The sequence below is a fragment of the Ceratosolen solmsi genome, unplaced genomic scaffold (genome assembly GCF_000503995.2).
Source record: "Ceratosolen solmsi marchali unplaced genomic scaffold, CerSol_1.0 scaffold6, whole genome shotgun sequence".
Taxonomy (NCBI): Eukaryota; Metazoa; Arthropoda; class Insecta; order Hymenoptera; family Agaonidae; genus Ceratosolen; species Ceratosolen solmsi.
Genome location: NW_011948414.1, coordinates 17,187,272 through 17,214,684, shown reverse-complemented (window position 1 = coordinate 17,214,684; position 27,413 = coordinate 17,187,272). Strand labels below are relative to the sequence as shown.

The 27,413-nt window shown below is 39.6% G+C and overlaps 1 protein-coding gene across 1 annotated transcript in view; it reads left to right on the top strand.

Moving 5' to 3' along the window:
* Nucleotides 1–27,413, top strand: part of LOC105368515 (uncharacterized) — a 213,967-nt gene that overhangs the window by 117,029 nt on the left and 69,525 nt on the right. Inside the window, exon 5 of the mRNA XM_011507528.1 lies at nt 15,538–15,771. Within this exon, the coding sequence (XP_011505830.1) occupies nt 15,538–15,771 (234 nt within the window). The remainder of the gene's footprint in view (nt 1–15,537; nt 15,772–27,413) is intronic.

Below are 27,413 nucleotides of genomic sequence, written 5' to 3'. Positions count from 1 at the left end.
ATTCGAGGACATGCGTTTATGCTTAATCCTTGCATTACAAGTCACTGGAACTCGACAATGTGTTTAAGAAATAAATGTCGAAATTATTTTTAAAGAAAATTTTGTGTAATTTTTCTCGAGATTTGATGCAACATTTGTTTGTAAAAGCCTCTACTTAAACACAATAAGCTGATTAATTGATTGATCCTGACAATTAATAGAGATTATTTTTTATTCTAATAGAAATGAGCATTCAAAAACGATGAGAGATATTAATGATAAGTATTAGAGCCTTTTAGTTGGACTTATCAGCTGTTTCAGCTCCTTTCTTCGATAATAAATTCTTTTCGTATTTGCGCTTGCACTTAACACGACGTGCGCTATATTATTTGTAAATGAAAGAAAATATTGCAAAAATAATTTTAAAATCAACAGTACAATCAGTTTCGCCAATTGTGCGCTTTCAATTGGGACGTTAAGATCGAAAAATTTCTTTGAGCACATATTCTTCAAATAATAGCAAAATTGACGGTGACATAAATTTGAAAGTCATAGGCATTGAAAAATCCTATACTATCTGCCGATTAATTTAAGGTTTCAAAAGTTTCATGTTTTCGTAAAGGAACATCCTTGCCATTCGTTCAGTTATCCTACTGATATTATTAAAAGTCTTCTAATGTCTACAACATACGCTCATTCCCATGTACACTTAAATAAAATTAAAAAAAGTAAAAAACAAAGTTCTCCAGGAACAATATTATTTACTAACTCGATTACGTAAACTCACTGATGAATCAACAAGTGTATCCAAAGTGTTTTATATTTATGAAACAAAAGAAATTGTCGGACGATCGAGAGGATGATAGCTCGGTCATCGCCTCTGCCAGACTCTTACTCTCTCCATTGCGTCTTCCCGGACATTCCGTCTTATATACCGAGAAGCGCAGCAAATGCAGACGCGCCCATGCCGTTGCCGTACGCATTACGCGTATTTACGTCACCGATACGACGAATCATATTGCAGCCGAGGACTATCGACCAATCGGATCATCAATGCCGCGACCACACGTCGCGATGATTTCACCCCTCTATGTACCTCCTTCTTGTCGCTCTTCCATCCTCTCTCTCTCTCTCTCTCTCTCTCTCTCTCTTTCTGATATATATATACACATACGTATCTATCGAGTTGCGCTTGCAGTCACCCGCGAGAATCTACGTCTCAACCGTCATTTCTATTCGACAGGAACACTACGCGCACCCAACTTAATCGGAAAATTTCTTCCATATTCTCGTTATACCTTTATTTACAAACTGTACACTTCATCAGATTCAAGGGGAGAAATCAAACCCTAGAATTGAGCACGCCTTCCTTATATTTTATCGATGAAATTGTTCAAACGCCCAATGTTCCTTATAATCGAAATACTTTTTTGTACAATTTCAGGCATAAAAATTGCGATCTTTAATTAAAAGTTTCGCAAAAGAAATGCAATATCCGTTAATAACGATTAAACGTTGAATTAATGATTTTCGTATGGCATATGGCAAGTAGTAACGAGTGAAAATATGGTGACATTATTGACGAGATAGGAAGACAACGTATGAAAGCATAAGCGAATATTGTAAAATTGTCTAGATTTTTTTGTTCAACTTGTAAAATTTATGTTAATTCAAGTACTAAGGGAATTAGCGGGCATTCGTTAAAAATATATTTAAAAAATTTTTTTTTCGCTAAAATTAATTGCTGATATATAATTAATTAGTGAAATTAACTGCAGCTTCGTTATAATGTATACTAGACGAATGAAAAGCGTAGAATATCTTCAAAATATCCTTAATTCATAAACTACATTATTATTATCTTTGTATTAAATTGAATCGTTATTGCGCCTCAATCTTTTACAATGAATTACATTTAACGAATGAAAAATAAAAGTTTCTCGTGAAAAGCAGGTGCGTAACAAAGTACGCATGTGGTAGGCCATATGCATGTGGTCACTGCATTTGTATAAAGACATAGTATAAGCATTCGTTCTACTATTCGCGAATTTCATTTGACTTAACATATTATCGTGCACTCGCCATCATTTTTCGCAAGCGCACATCATATCCATAATACCGATAACTAAAAAGAGAAAAAGAACACAAAATTTATTCCGAAACTTTCTTAAAATCCCGTAATTACGCAAATCCATGATGCGCCGCGCACCACAGTCGCAATAATACGAACGCACTGGAACAAAAAAATAACGCGCGCGCGCGCGCGCGCATAACGCGTGTCTTCCGTGACCTTCCGTTCATTAAATTAAATTTCACTTCCCGATGAATTATTGCAGTAGGAAGTGAAAATGAAAATGACCAATTTCATTGCCGATAATAATCGGGCGAAATGTAAGGGAAGCGCAAAAGTCGGCTAAATTTATTAAGCTCTCCAAAAAATCTTCGTTGGCATAATAAAGCTTAGGGAGGAAGGGAAAGTCGATTCGCCACGGACCAAGTGAGCTTAATTAGGTGCGCGAATGATAAATCGCTGTGTTTGATCGCAATTATCAGATGATTCGGCAGAAAAGGAGGCGGTTATCGCGATAATTTAGAGCGTCGGCGTATGCAGATGAGAGATGCCGTGCGTGCGCAAAGTGCCGTGTCCGTAGGCACGAGAGTGCGATGTCGATTTTTTTTCTGGGCCGTAAGCGCGCCTCCGTGCCGCCAATGCGATTTGTATCTTGAGGATGATGGGAAGAGCAGTGGTGCGCGCAGGAATCGCCGAGAGAACTTTTCTGATTTACCGATCTTTTGTGCCACGGGGGGAGCTCGACGCGAGCGAGTGTGAAACAACAACGGCCTTTGATTCCTTTAAGACGCACTTTGCGTCCACTTTTTCAACGCCTTTACCCACCCAGCCATTCAACGCACAATTTTCATGCCACTTATTTATGCTGGTTTCACTTTCAATTAATCGCGCGCACGACTTTAACTTTGGTTAATATTATTGGCGTTGTTGTTAGGTAGGAGGTAAGCAGCGAGCGCACTCTCACCGTTATTTGTCAGAATCCGTGATATTGCGCTATTAAAATAAAGCGGTATCGATTTACTCTCGAGCTTCATCTCCATAATTCCTCAAAGCTCGATCAAAAATAAGCATTGAAATAAAATTGAATTATAGTCTTTTAGAAAGTCTAAGGTAGTGTAAAGCCCGGGGAAGCCAGTAATCAGCATCACAAACAACCTTCGTAAAGCGCGAGGTTAAGAGGCCGCGTGCGCATTATAAAATCGAAATGGTCGATTCGAGCTCTCGTTGCGTTAAATAACAAAGGGGTGTGCGCGCGCGCGCGCGCGACATCAGGCTCGTGCTCTCTCTCTTACTCTCTCTCTCTCTCTCTTACTCTCTCTCTCCGTATCTCAGTCACTCCCTTCCCCTTTTACCGCTTAACTCGCGCGCATGTACACGCATTTCGTCTGTCAGAGAAATGAAAAAGAATTGCGTAACGGAATAGTACGGGTCCCCCCCTTTTGTTGCACCGATTTCCAAGCGTGTGGCAAAGTCGCCCGTGCACGTCTTTATGTACCTTTGGCTCTCGTTTTTCTCGCACGCGCATACGCCTATAGGTATTGAGAATATCGGGTGGCTCCCGCAATAGACACACGCGGACGTAACTTGGTGAAGGGGGAGAGGGCAACTTTAAAATGTTGGAAGGAAGGGTGCCGATGCAGTGATCTGCGGTCCTCGAAAAAGGGCCGAAAGTAGGGGAGAAGGGCGGGGGCATCGATGATTTTACGATGGAAGCTCGAACGAAACGGATGCACGACGAGTTGGCTCGATAGAGAAGAAAAGGGGAGGGGAAGGAGGGTCGAAGAAGCTGAAAATGCCGTGGTCTTGTCTAATTTAACTTTGTATGTGCTCTGTTGGTTGCCCTCGCGCTCCGTCACAGGCCAAGAGCCGCTGGAAGGATCTGCTGGGCGCCAAGATTTTACGCATTTTTAAATGCATTTATCACGCCGTACATATGCCACGAGTTCTCTTTCACTTTGTGTAAACAGTCTCCTTGTATCTTCAGGCTTATTTACAAGTAATTTATTCTATTTGTATTTTTATTCGAGAACGCGCAGGGAAGGAAGTCACGCGGAAAGTTTGACTATGCTCTGCATAATTTTATAAAATTCATCGCTACCAACGATGTTCTTTTGTCCAAATAAGATTTTACTTTCGCTATCGATTTTCACAACGCGTTAGAATAAACACCGACGTGTACTTTCCCACTTTCTCTCTCTCTCTCTCTCTCTCTCTCTCTCTCTTTATTCCTAATAAATGCAGCCGCAACCCTTCGTCTTTTTCCAAATGTACGATGTTAAAAATGCGCAAGACCAGTCGCGTATCGAATGAGATGGAGAAGGAGGAGGAGAAGGAGAAGTTGGAAAAGGATGAATGCCGAAACTAATGGATGAAAAGGTTTTTCTGCAACGTCCGTCTGTGCCATTGTGATTTTAAAGTTGCAGAGAGCGACGAGCTCACGAGGCACTTTCCTGCTTGTACAGCAATTTCTTTTCTCTATTTTCGCCCCTTTCGTCCAAGTTTACGTCATAGCCTATATCATCGCGCTCGATGTATCGGTCGGGGTATGCCGGCAATATGGCTATATCATTTAGATTCGGTAATTTGGCGCGTGGCTGTGTAATTGCAGCAGGGCTAAAAATAAAATCCGGACAATGGATAAAGTGGTTTGCTAACATTTGCTTTTGAGGCTTCGATAGTTATTTTGAAAAATTAATAAATAGATAATTTTTTGGAGCCCGATAATGAGAATGGACAAAAGTGTAGGTAAGAAAAAATGTTGAAAGTACAATGGCAATGCGCATAAATAAATAGTTATACGAATGGAAAAATTAATTGAGGATGATGAATCAAAATGTGCTATAATTTATAATAAACTATTACTCAAACACTCACAAAGTCTATCCATTTTTATTACTACGTCTGCTATTATTGCACACAGCAATTTAAACAGGCAATGTACAGGCTATGTAAACATTCTCATAATATCTGTTTTTTATCGAGACTTCGTTACCTTCAGAATTATCGCAAATCGAAGATACTAAATTATTATTTGATGAGAAGAAATTGAATTCTAAGTAAATTCGCTGAACTTGGGCGTGGACAGCCGTACATTACGTAGAGCGCAAATCATCATTGTGTTAATGACATTGTTAATTGACAAGCTTTTAACGTGTTCTCGGCAATCGCGTCGTCTCCTCGACATTTAATCACAGCCCCACATCATTTATGAGCATCGCGAGTAAATAGACACGAAGTTTTTATCCGACGTTAGAGTGGAAGTCCTCGCCATTACAGGAGAGGGAGTAGAGAAGGTGCGTTAGGAGAAGCTCGGGCGATGGCAGCAGCCAACCACCGATCCCCTAGCTGCTTTGCATGTGTCCGTTCATCCCTAAAAAACTTACGTTACGACCCCTGCGCAGAAGGCATCCGAGCATGAACGAATAGGAGCCGCGGAAAGGGGTTACTCCCGCTTTAAAATCGCGTGTCACAAAATGGCGGCGGCCTTCGCATGCAGATTGGCCGAGGTGGTAGGTGCCGAGGCGCATAGAAGCGAGACTTATAGCGCAGGAGGTCGGTACGCGTCTGCGCCGAGCCTAGAAACCCTTCCGCCCGGCTCCGGCATCCCGCCGATGGAATATCGCAAGGTCGTTCGCATTTTCACGAAAAGTGGCGCCCATTACGGCTCGCGCCGAGTAAGATTATTGATTATTTGTCTTTCGGCGCTTGCGACGTCGCAAGGTGAGGAAGAAAGATGACCACGAGGAAAGGTTTCGAATTGCCTTTGAGGAGATTGTTGGACGGTAGCTTTACAAATTGCCAGATCTATATTTAGCGGGGAATGGTATCGCGCTAGTATTTAAGGAAATGAGTGTAAGCCGTTTGGATGAAGAGAATATGCCATTCGTACGCGTTTACCACGACTACACGCCGGAAGACTTAAATTTTTACACAAATATTACAATATTTACTCATTTCTATTATGCTTATGACAGTGACAATAATGGCAAGTGTATTTTAAGAATAGGCCATTTTGCTTGATTTTACCGAGGTTTTATTTCATAAAGGCATAATACATAACGGGATTATACTTTTTGCTTTACTTTCTTTCCTCTTTTTCGTTTTTTTTTCTTTCTCTATCTCTCTCACTATATACATCTCTCTCTCTCTCTCTCTATATATATATATATATATATATATATACATATACATCTCTCTCTCTCTCTCTCTCTCTCTCTCTCTCTCTCTCTCTCTCTCTCTATCTCTCTCTTTTCTTTTTACCAACTCACAACCAAGTGTCGATATAACTAATGCCCGATAATGTAATCAAAGAGAGCTAAAATTATGCAATAATAAGATTATCATTTGGTAAAATGAATGAAATATCTCCTTGAATATAATTGTATTTTCTAAATGAATATACTCGAGATGATTTTACTTGAGTCTTATCTATCCTTCATCAATAATGCTGTCCTTATATATATATATATATTCCATTTTTTCTTTATAATTTTGCATTGACGATACGGGACCGAGTATAATGTTAATTCTTCGCTCGTCGCTCATTTCGCTTATCCAACAATAGCCAATCGATGATTATCATTTTCGCCGCTCATTCGCTTACTTACGCCCCAATCAAGTTCACAAACATTATATTCCTACGATGATTCGTTTTATTAAACTGCTAGTCGTGCGACACACGCTCAATAATAATACCGTTAAGCCATGCACGGCCGAGGTTACAATAGGCTGTAACAAGCGCCAGGTCGGCTCGTGTCCCCCGTCATAGCGACTTATCTCCGCTTCCTTTTCGGCGCTCGTTCACCGCTCATATTCGATAAGCAAATGTACGATACAAATACAACTCATGTACACTTCCGGGTGCGGTACCTTCGAGATATTACACGCGCACAAATGTGCCCATCAATCAAACTTGTAATCCCACTGGATCGTCGAACGTGAATTTTCGACGCACCCGTCTATGGTTATTATGTGCTATCCTCAAAAGGAGCCGATCTCATATGTATTTTGAGCGCCTACAAAAGTCCCGAACTCCGTCTCGAAGAATCGCTATTCTGTACTATTTCTCATCAAACTGCGAGCTCCTGCATCGACGAAAGCCAGCCAAAGATTGTTGCGACACAAAGGCATTTATTGCCCAATATGCGCGTTTCTTTATTACTCTAAGCACGTTCAAATATTACAAATTATGATAAAACTTTGAGCTAATGCCTGGTGGATCGTGTTAGTTGGCAATCATGACGAATACGAACGGCATAATAATTCGGCATCATACGCGAAGCTCGCATTACCCCAGCATCCGCGATCCGCTCTTAAATGATATATCTTCAATATCTTCAACTTTATTAGATCGCACGAGCATTTACTCGCTTATCCCGAGTACTAAATTTCGCATTCTCCGCTAATTCTTAGCTCAACGTCTCATCTTATCGGCTCGACCGGCCAAATACATAAATATCCCGAAAGATAAGGGATCCCAAGTGTGGAATGTGAAGTTGGTCGCGCTTGTAGCGGAGCACTGAGCGGCGCCTTCCCCGTTTAATTTGGAAATAGGAAGCCTATTTTTGCGCAAAAGCACGCGCGGAGATCGAGCGAGCGATATGGAAAGAGCGGCGAAAGGAGATAGGTGGCGGACAATTTACTTATTGGTAGATAGCCCAAGGGCAGAGAAGCTCGTCTCTGCTTTGGCCTCCTCTCTCCTGTCCTAAACACAGGATTCAATTTGGCCACTGGTCGCCGCACGGTCTGGTCTACCTTCAAAGAAGAATCACCATCGGCGCTCGCCCTCGACGACCTTCCACTATTAATCTTATATCGAACGCTTTATCCGTCGCCGCCACCGACTCTTTATTTATCCCTCGCTCTCTCCCACTCGTACGCATTTTTTTCATTTTCCTTTTTTCTTTTTGTCTCCTCCACCCCGTTCTTTTTCATCCTCTATCTGCTTTTCTTCGTCCTATCACGGGCTCGATGTTTCCTCCCCGGCCGTCCGTCGGCCAAGGGTTGAAACAGATTGGAATTTTCAATTCCTTCGAGCGTTGAATTAACGAGCGACGCACGAGGATGGAAAAGTAGAGTTATACTTGGCTGCTTTTGCTAATACCTTTCCGCCACGCTTGGCCACTCTCTTGACTTTTGATCGTCCCGAAATGGTAAAGAAAAACAATACGCACACGACCGAGACTTAGGCTCACGGGCCAACGGCTGCGATTGATTCTTTCAAGAGGTATTTTTAGCGCCCGTTCGCAGACGAATAGCAATTTATTCTCACCCCTAATATACATCCAATGGTAGGACAATACAATTACGTTGACGCTTAGCGCCTTGCGACATTTCAATGGGTTTGCCCGATAGATTGCCAATGGCCTAGTCTTTAGACCTACTTTTATCCGGCCAATGTCCGTTACGTTGCAAATGAATCGTCTTGAGACCTAACATCTACACTACATAATGGAATAATTGTCAGAGTTAGCGACGACTTGGTAAATTAAGGCACGTCAATAACTATTTCATTATTATCCAGGTAACGCTAATTTTCCATGGCTAAAGTCCATATCCGGCACGTGCCACGTACGCGTTCGTTTATATAGGCACTGCCTAGCCTTCCTCGAGCGGGACTAAAAATATTCGAACGAGAATAATTAATTTCTCGGTAAAATAAGACAGGAAGTAAGAGCGAAAGCGGAGAATTATGATAATACGGTAGAGGAGAAGGAGATGGTAATTGCGGAGGGCGGGGGGAGGGGGGGGGGAGGAGGAAGGGAGAAAATCAAGGTAGATTCCCGTTCAACCGACAGTGCGGATATAAATTGGCAGTCTCGCTCTTACCGACAAGAGCATGCGAACGCCTACGCACGAGATAAATATATATATATTGACGGGCAAGCGACGAATAATTAATGTGGAGATCCATTATGCCGAAAACGCTGAAGGAATGGGAAAGGAGACGGTAGATAAAGAGAGACGGTGGGTCAGCGAATACCCCGGGGGGCCGTTAAAGTGAAATACTCGTGAATGCAAGGTGGCTGGCCAAAAGCTGAGAACTGAGAGAGCTAGTCTCTCACTCTTTTACTACTCCCTTTCCAACCATCCCCAATCCCACCCTCACTCACTATCTCTCTCTCTCTCTCTCTCTCTCTCGTCCATTACCTCTCTTTCTCACTTGATCCCAACTCAACTACTTTTTTCTTCCCCTTCGCACTCCTCTCCTCTATTCTCACGACAAGTAATCTAGCCTTTATTCTTCTACCACATTCTCGCTCCTTCCTTCCTTCTTTCCTCCTCCTCCCTCCCCCCACCCCCTCCTCGTCACGCCATTCTTTCTTCCTTCCTTCTTTCCTTCCTTCCTTCCTTCGTACTTGTTTCTTTAAGCGAGCCACACTAGACCACACAATCCCCTAAACTAAAGCCTCGCGTGTAGGTAAATCGTTGTTATCTGGACAGTGATAAACCCGTGAATGGAGTTCGCGCTAGGACGAATGGACGATGGCTGATGGAGGGAACGAATGCAAAGAGGGAGAAAAGAGTAGCCATTGGAAGCTTGATACGAGGGGGAAACTACAGATGAATGGCCCTGTTTATGCGAAGTGCCTCGGTCTGCTGAGATCTACAGCGTCGTGGAAATGGACAAGTGTTCGATTTCCTGAAAATCACACGTTTCGCAAAGTCTGCCACTAACTTTCGCTTTTTTTTGTTTTTTTTTTTTTTTTTTTAAATCTGTTTGCTCGTTCCGTTATTGTAATAATGGATTTAGTGCACTTTAATAGTGTGCAATATTGTTCTTTGAATTTTCATTGCTGAGCTTTGAACAAATGGCTATTAACTTTAACATTCAATTTTGAATATTGAGCTTACATGGGCTAATAATAATAATAATAATAATAATAATAATGATGATGATGATGATGATGATGATGATGATGATGATGATGATGATGATGATGATGATGATGATGATGATGATGATGATGATGATGATGATGATGATGATGATGATGATGATGATGATGATGATGATGATAATAATGATAATAATGATAATAATAATAATAATAATAATGATAATAATAATAATAATAATAATAATAATAATAATAATAATAATAATAATCTGCACAACTTTCCATGCTGAATTAAGATACATAATATAATAATATAGTGATTGCAAAAGACTGAAATGAAAAATTGTCCTTAAGCTCATAGTAGTCAAAATGTATCATGTCGTTGTATTTGTTTATTTTACTTTAATAATCAGCGGCCATTTAAAAACAATCATTTGACAATACCAGAAGCGAATATTCCAATGTAAAAATCATTCCCGTAAGCATAAATATCTCTTTATAATACATATTTTAAATCACTATCTCTTTGTGTGCCGTAATACACAACAGAGTCTGAAATATTCGAATTAACACTAATAAAATCGTTAGCAAGATCATAAAGTGAATTTTTGCGTAAATGGCAAGCAATATAAACACCATAAACATTATATGATTCGAGGCATACAAGAATCATAAATATTAGACGGCTGAACAGGTCAAGTCTAATATGTGCTTAATAAAAGTTTCGAGTCCTCGAAGAAAACCATGCAGATAATTCGATTTTCCCTTGAGGTCGTATAAAATGAGGGTTCTTTCGTTTGTTCGGTTGGTAGGAGTGACGCATAAGGGTGGATGAAACGTAAGACTTGAATCGTTAAAGCTTGCGCCATGCAAACACCGCGAGATTAAAGGAGCCTCGACGCCAAAGGCACATCCCGGCCACTTTTTATACATGCACGGGACAGAAAATCCAGCAATACTTTTCCACATTTTTATTAATCAATGAAACAGATAGTGTCACGCTAATAATAAATCCTATTATATTTTCGTAGTCAAATATTGGTGCGATTAGTATGTGAGTATTATTAATTAATTAATGCCGTTAATCGATATAACGTGAACATTAATAGGCATTTTAATAAGCATATACGAATAAAATTTTTTTTTAAAGGATGGGAAATTATCTTAACAATTTCAATTATCATTTTTATTTTTTATTCGTTTCCGTTGAATTTCGAATCCTTTGAATTTATGCAACTACTGCGCAAACTACAACTTTTAATAATAATAATAATAATAACAATAATAATAATAATAATAATAATAATAATAATAATAATAATAATAATAATAATAAAAACAACAATAATAATAATAAGGCAATAAATTAACTCATTGTTTGAACGATAAAAGGTAAGTTAATAAAGAAAAAAAAAAAAAAACATAAAAATAAAAAAAAAATTAAAATAAAAAGATCGGCTTTAATGAAAATTGACAATTATAATTTGAAGTTAAAAATCAAAATGATTTAATTTTTAATGGCTATTGAATAACAAAAATACAAATAACGCTACAAAAGCTAGAAAGAGAGTCTAAATAATTTTTAAAAAAGACTTATTCTCGGAGATTATTGATTATCGAACGACTAAAGCCAGCGTCTTACGGGCTATCTTGAAAGTTATTACAAGAGGCCATTTTCTTCACGTCGGTGGAAAAATTGAGATAAAATAGCCGATTCGTCGGTTGTATTATATACATTATTGGGCAAACTTACATTACATGAAATTAAAATAATTTTGTTGTATTTGTCTAAGCTGATCAATAGAAGATTGAAAGCATTGGAATAGGGTTAGCCGAAAATTGAGATTTTCGATTCCGCATGAGTAATGAAGCGCGCGCCGCTCGATCAAAGGTTTCACCTCAAAGCTGCCTTAAGTTCATCTTTAAATAAAAATGAAAAGGGGAAAAGTCCTCGGTCCTCTCACGCGAAAACCCCGAGACACAGAGGGAGGTATTGTTCGGAGTGAATCTCTTAGCCGCTATTCGTGCGACGAAACTCACAAGAGAATGCCCACGGCTCCGTCTCCCTCCCTTCCTCTTCTGCTCCAGCAAACCTCAATCGTATTCTCTTCAATTGCACTTGGCAGGCACGACTGCACTCTCGCGTGCACGCAAGGACAAGGAAAGAGACGGAAAGACAGTCAGTACGGTGAATAGGGATAGAATAATGCAAGGCGCGCGCGCCCGACGGAGAGGGCTAGAGTGAGAGAGGTAGAGAGAGGTAGAGAGAGGTAGAGAGACGTAGAGAGAGGTAGAGAGAGGTAGAGAGAGGTAGAGAGACGTAGAGAGAGGTAGAGAGAGGTAGAGAGAGGTAGAGAGAGAGAGAGAGAGAGAGAGTGTGTGAGTGAGATAGTGAGGGGCTGAGGGGAGAGCGGAGCAAATCGCTCATCAAGCAAATAACGCCGACATGTAGCAGCGGTGAGTCAGACGCGAGGCGCGCGAACGCGGAGGCGCACCAGTAAGCCGACATTCGCGCGTTTTCTTGTTTCACGAATCAGTCACGCCACTGTATAATGTTGTGCGGACGAATGCTAAACGAGCCGAGCACTCCACGACGGCCCGCGTCTCTAATCATCGCCAATCGCCATATTAAGTTGGAAAATTTAGATTGTTGTAATGCCGCTATTACCGAGGCTTTCAGTCTTCCATTCTAAATGCCTGCCGAGCCTCATCAAAGTCCCCTTAATACAACCTAATACCCTCTCCCCTCCGTCTATCGTGAATTGCATCATTTTTAATATGAACGCCAGATAAATGGTCAATTTATTCGTCAATCGCTTTTGACTCCCACAACTAGCATATAAATGGCGCGAGTAGGCAACTTGGACGTCTCTGTCAAAACGTTGAAGCTACAATTCATCGACGCATGAGATTCTCCTTTCTCGCGGGATAAAAAAGCTAAACAAATCAAATTCAGCCAATATTCAATCACGTTTTATTAATTGTCACGTGCGAATTCTACATTGCCTGATAAGAGATGATTTTTTTTTTTTAATCGAAACAAAGTCTTATATTAAAAAATTGATATTGAGTTTTAATTTAAGCCAATGATTATTTTACAGGTAGGCTAAATTATATTGGGCAATGAACTTTCATTGCAAAAAAATAAGAAAATAAGCACAAAAAAATAATAAAGCAAGAAAAAAGCACGACTTACGTGTTGCCGAAAATAATTACTTTATGAGAGCAATGATTATAAAAATGGTGCGTTACGCAAATGGAATTTTTAAATAATCCACTTATTACATCCCTCGACATTTTCATAAATTGTTCGCTCGTTCATTGCGTTTCCGAAGACGAAGAGAATACATGCCAATTACGATATAGAAAATCCCGTAATTTTTATCAATTGTGTGATATTACTTTTGTCACATCGTAATACTTGCAATATCATTACTTCACAACGATTTCGCACAATACACGTGCAATCTTCAAATCACTTGGATAAATTTTGTTATTTAAATTGGATGAAAATTATTTTCCAGCGCAAATAGCGCCCGTAACTTATTCAAAATTCGTCTCGAATAATTATCATTTCTTTCCCAGAAATCCCCACTTCATTTTTAAATACGAAATCATTATTAGCATTGTGATTCTCGAGGGAGGAAGGCGGTGCCTCAATAATAGTCCAGAATTGCTATTCATAAGAAAAAGGCTGCAATTAACGTGTAAATTTCAAGCTTTACTGTCTTAAATAAGCGTGTCGAATAACATACGCATCTCTTACATACATACGTTCGTAGATGCAAGAATGGTGATTTGCACCTCCCTCCCGCCCTCGTCAGCTCGCTCGCTCGCTCGCCCCGCTCACTCAGTCACTCTTCCAGAGTAAGCTCGATCGTGAAAAGTGCGCATCACCGGTCTAAGGCGAAGACATACGCACACGCACAAGATCAACCATTCCCCTTCTGTAATTACATACTTACTTTTAGTTCTGGAAATATAACACAGGCACACACGCACAGTCAATGCACCGACGCTCCCGGCATTGTTCTGGGAAATTACGTGAAACGAGGGAAAGTGGAGCAACCCCCCGTCTCCGTTATTTAGATATATACGCATACATCGCGCACGTAGCCCCTCGGCCCTCGATCTATTCCAACACTCCTACGCTTAACGGTCCCTCGGAAAAATTGCATCCAAATGGCGTATGCGCGAGAAGGGTCGTTCGCCCGACGCGTTCCGTAAACATCGTGGATGAGAAACGGAGAATAGGAAAAGGCAGAAATCATTACAGAGAGAGAGAGAGAGAGAGAGAAAGAGAGAGAAGAGACCAACTGACTGCGAAAGAAAGTGACAAGCAGGAGATAGGGAGAGGGGAAAGAATGGGAAAGATCGCTAATTACAAGATATAGGGGAAGAACGCGTTTAGGCTTCGTGACCGTGATACAGCGGGACATGCGCCTCGCCTCTACCGACCTTAATATTACTCCCAGAGGCTGGACTGCTATTCGTTTGCACTACATCTTGTTTCTATAGGCAATCTTCGCTTCCCCAAGCCACCCCGGACTTCTTTCTCCTCAATATTATCTGGGCCCGAGTCGTCGTTGGTCGGTATAGAGTCGCCGATGCGACGACGAAGCCTCGCCCGGAGGAGAATCGAACGTTAAATGTGTTTGTTCGCGGGAATATGGACTCAGCAATTATGAATTGGAATTCGCTTGTGCCTCGTGTTGTATAACTCATATGGACCTCTGTTTGTTCAGCGCGTTGTTTGTTATTTTTAATTTTATTGGGGATATACGCGCCTGAGTCTATCGCTGCCCAAAACAATAATCGACGAATGCATTAACGCAGAAAAATTTCTCCAAGGACAAGCGCTCAACTGGTCTATATCTACGTCGTATCTCGAGACAATATTTTAAGGCTCTTAACCATTCGTTGGACATGCTCGATCGCTCAATTTGCCTCATTAATCTATCCAGTACCCGTGGCTAATGCGCCAAATGTCCTAATACAAATCAGCCGTAAAGCATAATAATTAAATTTTATGAATTAGGTGTGTGTGTGTACGATATGTTGGACGAGCTTGTCCAATTGTAAACAGTTACATAAAGTCCCTCTATATTTCGTCGTGCAATGAAAGGCCGTAATAGAAAGAAAAAAGCCAAAACAAAGCAAAACAAAACAAAAAGATAAGGGTAAATAGGGTATTTTATGTATTAAGAGAAGTTGTTTATTATGTTGGACATTGGCATTAACGTAAATAAAAATATGTCGACTAATTCAGTGACTTGGATGGAAAAACGAAATAAAACATAATCAAAGAAACAATGTTTTTGAAACACATAATAACTTTAACTCTAAGCTAAACAAAACAAAACAAAACAAAAAACAAAAAAAAAAACAAAAAAAAATGAAACAAAAAAACTTCGGGATTCAAAAATTTCGTAAGCCCCTGGAGTTTTCAACGGGAATTTGATGTGCGCTCGATAAGCATGACACCGCAATTCCTCGACTTCGAATTTCATTGGCCTCCACGAAATTTCGCAGCCATTCAATTTAAACAAGCTTTTCTTCTTAGAAACATTTTCACTTGGGCACGTGCGCGATGAAAAAGCACCGCTCGAGAATTACAAAACGTTACCAATCTGCTTTATTTTTCAGGCAAGTTATGGATTGGCGAGAGCGAAGTTACTTGGCGAACGGAGCAAAATCTAAAGCGCACCTCACCGTTAATCGCATGCACAACGACCACGACTACGACGACGACGACTACGGCAGGTGAAGGCGGCCCGACACTCCCCCACATGACGCCACCCTTACTCGCCTCCGCGAACGCTCCTGATCTCAGAAGTCCCTCGACCCTTCACGTTAAGCAACTCTGCGTCGTTTCGCCGGGTAAGCAAGCACGCTTCCATTATCAAATTTCAAGTCCCAATTGAGAGAGGAATTTATTTATCCAGCTATCCTAGGAACTATCGCGTTTTAGTATTTATTCATCTGGGCTGGGTTGGGGTTGCGATTGGGGGGGGGGGAGTGGAAAGGGGCAAGGGGGAGGCGAAAGGCTCGTATTATTTTAAATTGATAACATGTAAGTAGGTCTCGCTAATGTAAATTCTCTTTTCTTCCTGTACCTAGTCACCGTACTTCTATTGATTGTCAATCTAATAAGATTAAATAAAATTCTAAAGTTTATTTTTCCATTGAAACTTCACATCAAGTTAGTAATGTAATAACGAAATAATAACGTATACTTACACAAGTACATATTAGACTCGTGCACATTTATATACAGCGAGTAAACTATTTCTCAACTTAATTGTAATAATTAACGAACTGGCAACTCTGTACTGCATCGAATTCTCATAGATTTTTCGATAAAACATCATCCTCGAGCATAAGCAAAAAATTCGAGTCCAATGAGCATCTCCAAAGTCTACGCCTCACCTTACAGCGATCGAAACCGCTCGAGTTCGAGCTCGAGGAAAAGGCTTCGTCGCGATTCTCGTGGTCTGCACACATACAGTACAGTGCACTCTCTTAGCATACATCTCGAGTATCGATCCCCCCCGGAAGATGCTCCCTCGCGGCGTCCTTAAAAGGCGGAAGCCGATCCCGGGCGCTCCCTTCGTTTGCTTAAACAAACAACGCCACTCGACAGCCCCCGCGATTCCGCCGCTCCGACGTACTTTCGCGGGCTTCTCGAGTTCCAAGCTACGGACCTGGCGACCCCCCCCCCCCCCCCCTCTCTCTCTCTCTCTCTCTCTCTCTCTCACACACACACACACACACACACACACACACACACACACACACACTTCCCCCGAGCTCTTCTCTGTTTTTCGATGAAGGGTAAAAAAGAGAGAAAGGCCAAGGAAGGCGCGCAAAGGGCTGAGCTGAGCTGAGCTGAGCTGAGGTACTCCGCAACATGTTTAATGCATCGCTCAACATTTCCATGTCAAACATCGCCTTTGACTTGCGGAATTTAAAACCGCTACTTCGCCTCTGCTAAGCTTTTTCTCTTTTCTCATCTCACTCTCTCTCTCTCTCTCTCTCTCTCTCTCTCTCTCTCTCTCTCTCTGCCGTTTAACCATTATGAGCATCTATCCTACTCATATTTAAATGTGAGTTTAAAGATATACATTTTATATGCCGTTAACCATATATGGAACTTATACTTCCACGCATATTCTACTGCTAGAAACAAGCATAATATATTTGTTATCTAAATTTAGATTTAGATTATTGTTGTCGTCGTCATCGTCGTCATCGTCGTCGTCGTTGTTGTTATTACTACCGACAATAGGTTTTGTCATTATCACGTATAAAGGAGCTTTCGTAATTTTATTATCATTATAAATCAAATAATATCGTTATCGTTTCCATCAACGAATATTTACATAAAATCAATATTGTTTTTATAATTAATTATGCACATATTCGCATCATTAAATGTGCGAATTAATGAATATCAACGCTAAGTTTTTAAAAACTTTATCCACTCTTAATTAAAAGCAATCCGTGTATGACGGACTAAATTCCATTGGGCATCGCACCTACTAATTTGCTCATTTATATTACTAGTACAACAGAAGAAAAAAAAAAGAAAAAAACAAAAGGAATAATTGAAACAGAAATCCTTTTATTTTTTTCTTATTTTTTTGTTGTTTTTTTTTTTCGTCTTTGAAATATTCAATCGCATAATAATGAAGCATGAGCAATCGAACCTAAATGACCAAATTTTAATTATATGTTAATTTGCTAGAATGGCCAATAACGATGGGTGGTTGATGCCTCCGTAGAAACGCGTAAACGGCATCAATGACGCGCATAAATTAAAAGCAAAAAAATAAATCACCAAGAGTTAGTGTAATTGATTTAATATAACTGTTTCAGCGGTCGGAGAAAAAAGTACATGTGTCGCTTAAAAAGTAATCTTCAAAGTCGTCCGACTGTGTAACATAGTACTGTCCCGTGTAAATTACGTTGGCTTGTGGAAGGAAGAAGGGCCCCTTTTCTTTCTCCATATACTTCTCCCTCGAGACAATCGTTTTTTCCTTGAGTTGAAAAGAAGTATTCCGCTCAGTTGGAAGTATTTAAATTCTGCTCACTTCGGTAACTTCTGTGTATATGGTTGTTTTTTTTTTTTTTATCAGACATCAAGCGCTATTATCGTAATACTATATTTTTAATCACAAATCACAATTAGCAATGAATTTCATTTTGGAATTAATTTATTGTTAATTAATTATTGAAAAGTGATACTTCTCCTTTCATTGCCTATTCAAATTACTTGCCATGTTTGTGTTAAAATTTGTGAAGATAAAATTACGTATTGCAAATTGAAATTCAAATTTAATCATAACAAGTGATGCCGTTGTATTTATTATAAGCTATTATCGATATTATTCACGTTCATCATTTCATATTCACTCAAATTATCACGAATATGTAATATTAATTTTTCCTTAATGTGAAATTCTATGGTATTAATCAAACTATTTTTATACAATCGACAAATGAAATATTATCTTGTGAGATCGCATGGTGTTGATCAATCTAACTCCTAAAACTCCATTGCTACACTGTGTAGGCGCCCCATACTTACGAGAGCGCGTTAGCTCACGTATACACAAGTTCCTACACAAATAGTACATGAACTCGTCCGTTATTACAGGAAAAATCGTGCACTTGTGTGTAAGCGGGGGCCCTCGCGCATTTCTGAACGTATATGTGCTGCAGGTGGGGGAGAGGGACGGAGTGAAATATTGGCTACATAGATTTCAACTATTATTACCGAGTGTAAAACATGGCAACATTTGGCGCTAAATCGATCTGGGTCGGTGACAGAGGTGCGGCGGCGGGGGCGGGGCGGAGGGGCGGAGGGGCGGAGGGGGAGGAGTGTAGAGTGCGTGCCGGGTGGCTGGCCGAACCGGCCATTCGCGAGGAAATAAATACGCTTCCAAAAGCTGCGAAATGACGAGAAACACATATTTTCCTACTTAAGCTGTCGGGCCTGTCTTTTGCTGCTTTTCCCCTTTCTCGAATCTTTTTCACCCCGGACCAAGTGTCCTTCGACACTAGGGAAAAGTACGACTGCCACTTTGTAATGGTTGCACGGATACCCCGGATATTTGGATATTTCGGATACTAACTCGGCTCAAATTGAATTCTGATTTATTTTCACAAGTTATACGCTCATGCTTAATCTTAAATACATACATATAGTTTGATAATTATACTTTGATTAAAATATCTTTTAGCCAATAAGCAATGAATCCTCGGGGCTGATTTCACAATTCATAAAAACAACCGACAAAGCGTAAATTATTTTATAACTTTGCTCGGTATGTATATTGAAACTATTATTAAAATATTTAAAAACAACGAAGAAAAAGTAATAACTAAACTATATAAATAAATAAATAAATAAAAAAAATAATATATATATATATATATATATTGTAATATTATCTATCAGTTAAATATCATCAGATAAATACGTTTATTCGAATAAATATGAAATATAAAAGTATATAAATCTAAGAGTTTTACAAGTGCGCGGATATTCATATGGTCAATTTACTCAAATTTATACTTGTTAATTCAAACGCTAATGAACATTTAAATATGTCTTCAAAATATAAACTCTAATGTTTATGGATGATAAAATTTTATTTTAAACCTACTAGTCGATAAGGCAATAATTACGACTATAAGAGGTAATGAGAGTAATACTCTTTACTACTAATGCAATGGTTTAAAGTGTAGATTAAAAAAAAAAAAACAAGTTACTAAACCTCCGAATTGGTTGACACAGCATTCGTACTATTTATCTTTAAAAATTAACAATAATATAATTAGCAAGCTTGACTAGTCTTTAGGATTATAAAAATAATGTCATTCGTATGACAGAAGCGTCAAGATTTTCATGTAATGTTAATAAATCGTTGCCATTAAAACTTGGAAGGTAAAAATGATTATTTCTTAATTTCGAATATGAAGTAATCTAAATGTCTTCCTTTCTTCCTCTGAAAGAACAAAATTCGCCGGAATACTATAAATGTATCGCTCTCGATATGAATTTATCACACGAAGGAGGACTACTCGCGCAATTAACGGATTACGACGAAACAGCGACTCGCGAGCACCAACGAGAAGAGAATCGAGCAGATCCGTGAGAGAGTGGATGCTGGTAAAGAGGGAGGAGAGGGGGAAGGCAGCATTTTTCAGATTGTAATTTTAGATAGGAGATCGCGATTCTCGCTCCTGCGCGAACGCCACGGCGTGTGTAGGCAAATTGAGGTGAGATTGGAGGTCAGCTCAGCGCCGCCGAGGAGCGTCGCGCCTTTGCAGCACGATATTCTCCCCCCCCCCACCCCGCCCCACCCAATCACTCCCCGCCCCTCTCCCGACCCGTACGAAGCTTGCTAATAAGGAAAAAGTTACAGTTGTAAGTCGCGAGTAATGCAGCTCCATGGACGCCTCCTTATTTATTGCTCCTATCTACAAATTCGCTCGGAGATTTATTAATACGTAAATGGAGAGAAAATACCTGATAAGTAATTTTTTCAACTCCGCATCTGAATATAGTGTCTCCTAATTTGCATTTTATTCATTATTTATAATTATTGTATTTTCGCGATTATTTCTTTTATTTAGAATGAAGGTAATGCAAATTTATATATATATATATATATATATATATATATATATATATATATATATATACTAAAAACAATAATTTATGATAGTTGTGATATGTTTTAAAAGAGTAAATCGATGGAAATTTGAATTTTTTGTATATTGGGCCGAGAATTGAAAATTATAGGTATGATTTAAAAATAATGCCTATATTAAGACAACTTTTAATGTATTAATAATATTCGTAATATTCCTATTAGGAGTGCAAAGACATTTATAAAAAACGTTTGCTTGAAAGAGAAATGCCGTACCAAAAAAACTTAAAAACAAAAAACATGTATGTATGTATGTATGTATGTATGTATGCATGTATGTATATATATATATATATATATATATAATCTCATAACAAGAGGATCGATATCAGTACATGGAATAACTCGATCATTATGTTAGTTAACGAAATGTCGATATAAAGAGATTACAACTCGGTCGAACTCTATAGAACATTCACTGATCTACATGGTTTATTAACATTCATCACATTAAAATGCAAAGTCACGATTGTTTCTTCGTATTTTATATATAATCGCGTCTTCTTGGCCAATACAGTTATAAAAGCAAACGAACCCCATTGTGATTATTGTAGTAAACGAAAATTTAATTGCTTGCAAAAAAAGCTTGCAATGCGAAAGCAGTTTTCAAATACGATTCACACATTTAATTCGGTGAGTAAACAAAAAAATACAAAGACAAACGATAAATACTCACTTTCATACAAAAAGTTTCGATGCTTTCATATATTATTTTCTTCTTTATTAAAAAGAAAGTCTCAACTTATGCATGCGCGACTCTGTGTATGTGTGCATACGTGCGTGCGTGCGTGCGTGCGTGCGTGCGTGCGTGCGTGTGCGTAAATATGAGTGTGTAGGTGTATCGGTGTTAGTATTGGTGCGTGCGTGCGCGCGCGCGTGTATTAATATGCTTTTTTATAGTTCTGTACATTAAATCACTTGCAGTGTACGCTTAAGCGTAACGTTGAAAATAGCCCATCATGTTCTAAATGCATTGTTAAAGAAATTCTTGGTCCGCGTTAAGCTGCGATATTGCAGCTCGTATAAGAAACAAAGAAATCGCTTACACAAACAATATACGTATACGTACAAGGACGGCGCACACAGATGAAAGAACTGTGCGCGCGAGTTAGTTACAAAGATAACATTAAAATAAAATTATCCGCGAGATTGTTCGTTATATAGCGGCACAATTACCGCATGAGCAAGATACGCCAAGCGGGTTGAGAGAGAGAGAGAGAGAGAGAGAGAGAGAGAGGGGGGGGGGGGGGGGGAGGCTTTTTAATAAGGAGTCGCGCGAGGCATTACCTCGATATTTCGCCGGGACGAGCTCGGACGAGCTTCTCGCAACACGCGCATGAGTTCAGAGAGAAAGAGGGAGAGGAAAAGGTTGAGAGGCAACTATCTTGCTCGTCGGGTGGACCGGCTAACGTGATTATTATAAAGTCAATACGTTGCTAACTCATCAGCCGACTCCGCCCTCTAACAGTCCGGTAATATGCACCGTCCACCGTCCAAGGAGTCGGTTACGCTATATCAGTGCCTCGTATAAAAGCGACTCTGTCTTTCTCCATCATCCCCTCCTCCCGCACTCCTTTACTCGCTCACTCACTCTCTCACTCTCTTTCTCTCTCTCTCTCTCTCTCTCTCTCTCTTTCTCTCACTCTATCTCTCTCTCTACCTCCCTCTCGCTAGCGTTAACCCTCTCCCGCTCTCACGCTTTCCTCTTATACCTCTCTTTTTCCATCTCTTTCTCTCTTGCTGCGTATAAACATTTGTCTATCTTTCTCTCTGCTGGCCTCGCATCTTGTGCTTCGCGAGGCGAGGATATAGATAAAACGTAATACGAGGAAAAATGGAAGAATAAGGAGCTTGATCACCCACCCAACTCCAACCCCCCTCCCCTAATTCTACCTAACTCCCGCATTCTGTTAGTTGCTCGCGCTGTTTATACGGGGAGATATCTGTTATGTACGTTATGGGTCCACGTGCATATAACGCGTTATTACAGTCACGAGGTTGCTATGAAGTTAAGAGAAAGAGAGAGAGAGAGAGAGAGAGAGAGAGAGAGAGAGGGCTTTCCATTTTTTTGAGTCGTTACGTTTTGCTTCACTCTCCTCCTCCTCCCCTTGTTCATCCTTTTCCCTTTTCTCGTTCCGCAACTCGACCATCTCTCCTTTCTCTCTCCCTTCCTCACTCACTCTCTCTCTCTCTCTCTCTCTCTATCTATCTATCTCTTCCTCGCTCTGTCCTTTTTCGTGCCGAGTGCTTTCGTTCTTTTTCTATACCATGCACAGTCGCGCTCTTATCTCGCGCCATCTCGGCATTTACCTATGCGCCAACAAGCGATTCTACTTACATCGAAAGCTTATACCTCATTCTTAAAGATCATACACGAGTGGTACGAGAAATTTATTAGGATATTGCGAAAATTGCGTAGTTACGAGCTACATGTTATTAACAGGTAATTTAAAGTGCAACGACTAAACGAACTTTACCTTTTCTCTCTCTTGCATTTAATTAATAATAATACGTATTATTATGATTTCGATGTGTCTGGGAACAACTGGAAAGACAAATTGAAAATTCGTGAAATGAGTCCATACGTGAAATAGGCATCTAAGCACCAAGATGAAAACAAAATATGATTGACTTATGTTTCATTTAGTAACATTCAATTATAACGAGAAAAATAATGTGTTTGCTCTCTCGGCGTCAAGTCCGCGCAGTTGCTTTCGCATAATTTACATATAATCTAGTAGGCGCGCACTAAATGAGCATCGCCTATAATTTTTCCGTTTATCTTACACGTGAAATATTGTAATTTTCCAATGGCAATATATTCCAAGTCAGAGAGTCAGATTATAATACTCGCCTGCATGAAAGCAAGTAAGGAACATCGACTGAGCAATGTACAAGTTGAACCATCACGTCAGGTAGCCCTTTACCCATTACCACCCTCTCTCGCTCTCTCTCTCTCTCTCTCTCTCTCTCTGTCTATATATATATATATATATATATATATATATATATGTATCGCGGCTCCTTACCTTACGCCATCTCACGAACATCGCGCACGCATACACGGGCCACTCTCTCGTGGTCCCCTTATTTCTTCAATTCGCGTCTTGCGGGGGTCAAGGCTACGCGCACGAGTCGGCGCTTATTTTCTCGCGCCCGCGCATCCCCGAGCATTTAGAATCACGAGCTCCCGCCAATATGTAATAAGCATAGGCGCGCGCGCGCGCTTCCTTGAAGATATATCGCACGTGAGAGGGGGTGGACCAACGTAGCTCTTCTCACGGGATATTAATCGAGGATTAATCCGCGAGATCCTAGTGTACGGCTTAATCGCGAGGTGGGAAGCGATAGGCGAGAGAGAGAGATAGAGAGAGAGAGAGAGAGAGAGAGAGAGAGAGACCGAACGGCGACAGAGGGAGATGTACCGGGCGTTAAGAATGCGCGTTAAGGCCGCGTGATAAGCTTTGCAGTTGCTGGGGACTCTTTTCCACCAGCGCTTTTCCCCATACTGAGCTTGAATTTGCACTGAGTGCAGAGCCGAGGCTCTCATTCGCTGCCTCGTACTTTTTTTCCATATCCCAAGTATCTCATGGGCGATTAAATGCGATATAATGCCTTTGTGAGCGTAAAAGCGACTTTATAGGCGCAACTATAAATCTGCCATTTTTATTGAATGCAAAATAATTGTGCGCTAAAATATTCCATTATGGTTTGATTACTTTTCGGATCTTATAAGCAAATTAATCATCCGATGATTAAAATTGAAAAAATATATTAACCCCGCGTAAAAGCATGCCGTAGAAGTAAAAATGAGAAGTATTTATACTCAAATGCGCTGGTTTTTTGTAAATGGCGAGCGGACGATAAATTATCATCGATATGTTAGAAGCTCGAAGCGCGCGGCATCCATTGGAAATCGTACAAAAGAAATTACCGACATAACTATAAAACATTCCCGTCCGTCTATAACTCGACCGCATATACAGATATTAAATTTATGCACAGCCGTCCATTATCAGTATACGGATGTAAAAAATAAGTACCTTATAAACTCATTGGGCAAAAAATTCCGATAAATCCACGAATTTATCGAATGCGAAAACAACTCGAAAAATTGACGTCCTGCGCTCTTGGAATTAACGGCCTCATAAAATTACAAAGATATTAAAATATGCGTTGTATGCGCGCGCTTATGCATGCAAAAAGTATATTGAACGAGCGTACCCAGTTTCTTTGAAAGCTCGGCAAGAACGAGCTTCGCAAATTATGTTGTTATATACGTAGGGCATAACCGGATTCCGGCAGACGACGCGGAAGTCCTCACGGGTATCAAGGGGTCAAACTCTCAGGGGCCGAGCGCGTGTGTCGGCGCCCATCCAAAAAGCCACTCACTGGACGGGTTCTCGTCTCGACGTAATCCCTGCCCTCCCCCTTCTTTATCGTACCTTTCCCTTTCGTCCCTATACTCGAGTACTTTACGTAAAAAATCTCGATTTCGTGTGGCACCTGCTTAAACGTCGCACGCCTACTGGCCCTTTCCGAAACTCCAGCCAATCGCGATTACTTCGGGATGCTAATATTTATTTCGCGAAAACGCCTCATCGCCACCTTGATCTATCTAATTAGTATCCAACGATCTCTGCGAACGAATAGTCACTTAAGCGTCGATAATTTAATTTTCTAATAAAGCGGAGAGTAATAAAAAATGTACATAATTACTGAAACGTAGGATTAGCGTGCAATTACTAAATTAAGGTAAGCCTATCGTGAACCATAAACATCGCCAATGATTATTTGTTCTCATTGTTTTGTGCAATCAAAACGATCGCAAGGTTAGGTTAGATTAAACGACACGTTAGAAAAGCTCCGAGCTTATGGATCCATTAGGCAACATTTTCATTTCCAAACGAGGATTAAAAATTTAAGTAAATTATAAGTCTCTCGTTCATTAATCTAAGGTTCAGGCTAAAGCACAATATTTGTAAGTAATTACTCTCATGATTCCAATACTCGATAACTCTCGATGCATCTTGATTATAAACCGCGAAGCAGTGGTACAAATGACACGGAAGAAACTCCTAGGCCCCCGCCTCCTAAGATCTCTTTATCCAGCAACAATAATATAAAGTGGCCACTTGGTATAAGCCGGATGGTCGTCGATCAATGAAAATAGAAACACTAAAAATTACAGTGGCGGGAGACGCGGGATGTCCGAGGTCTCGAGGTCAGAGGTTAAATGACGTGATTGAGTCTTGCTTACGTTCCAAGGGGCCGCCCTACGCTTACGTGTTAGTTGCACCGCTCCTCCTACTCTTCCGTGGCCTCACCTCTTCGCGCACACAACACCAACAACTAAGCCTGATGCAATTTAAACCATAATACTTGACTTTAAATTGGTGGAGGCGTGCGAGGGAGCCGCTTCAGCACCTATACAGGGATCATGGCCGCGCGTCTATTGGTTTTCCTTTGCCGCGCTTCTAATAAAACGCTACAGTCTTAAACGACAAATTGTATCCATCAAAAATGTACGTTTACTTCTTCTTCATCTTCTTCTTCATTCATCTCATTCACAAAATTTCCATTGCTTGTACGAATACGAATTATACTGTCTTCCATAGTATTACTTTGATAGTATTGTTTCTAATAAATATATTTTTATTTTACCTCATTTTATCCTCAACTATACAATTTAAAAATAATAATGTTGTAGCATACGTGATATATATATATATATATATATATATATATATATATATAAGAAATATAATTTATTATTACCTTCCAATTTTTTGTCTATATATACATATATTCATTGGTATATTAAAAAAATATTTAGTATATTATTTAGTGTATTTATCTTTAAAATCTTGTATATATATATATATATATATATACCAAAAAATATACAAATATTTAAAATTTGTAAAAAAAATAATATATATATATATATATATATTTATATGTTTGGAAATTATTTGATGAATATAATATGACTAGAATTTTCTAGATAATTAAACATATTTATTCGCTACAATAATTATGGATTTCAATTTAGTAGTTATAACAAAGGTATTATAAAAAGTAAATCAATTTTATTATAAAAACTTTATTAAATAAGCAATTATAATACGGTACAAATTCTAAAAATAAAAAAATATAGTACAACTCGACATACGATCGGTCTTCTCACATAAAATTAGAGTATTTTATCGATTATTTTTCAAATCTATTCTAAATTATAGTGTATTAGAAAAAATAAATAAAGGTTCTTATATTAGAATGATCTTAAAGTGATGTTCTACTGGTCAACGGCCATCTGTCGGGTCGTCTTTGCACTGTCCGTTCAATTCCCCCGCTTTCTGGCTTATTCTCTTTTCCCTCTCCACGCTCAGTCGCAATCTCTCACTCCTTCTCGTTTTCTTTCTCTATCAATGTATCCACCCATCTATCTATATATTTTTCGTCTCTTTCTCTCTCTCTCTCTCTCTCTCTCTCTCTCTCTATTCATCCATCTATCTATTTATCTATCTATATATCTATCTATCTACCTATCTATTTATCTATCTATCTATCTCTCATTCTCTTCAACGCTCTATCTGTTTCTCTCTCCTTCCTCAGCTTACATTTCCAATCAATAACCGATTGAATAACCCCTGCCGCCCCCATCTGCTCTTCTGTCGCACATTCCAGCAAGCTAACGGCTGATCAATCCCCTGTTCTATATCTCACAAACTTCTTCCTATATTCTTCCTTTTCTTTTCGGTTTCCAATATCAATAAATATATATATATATATATATAT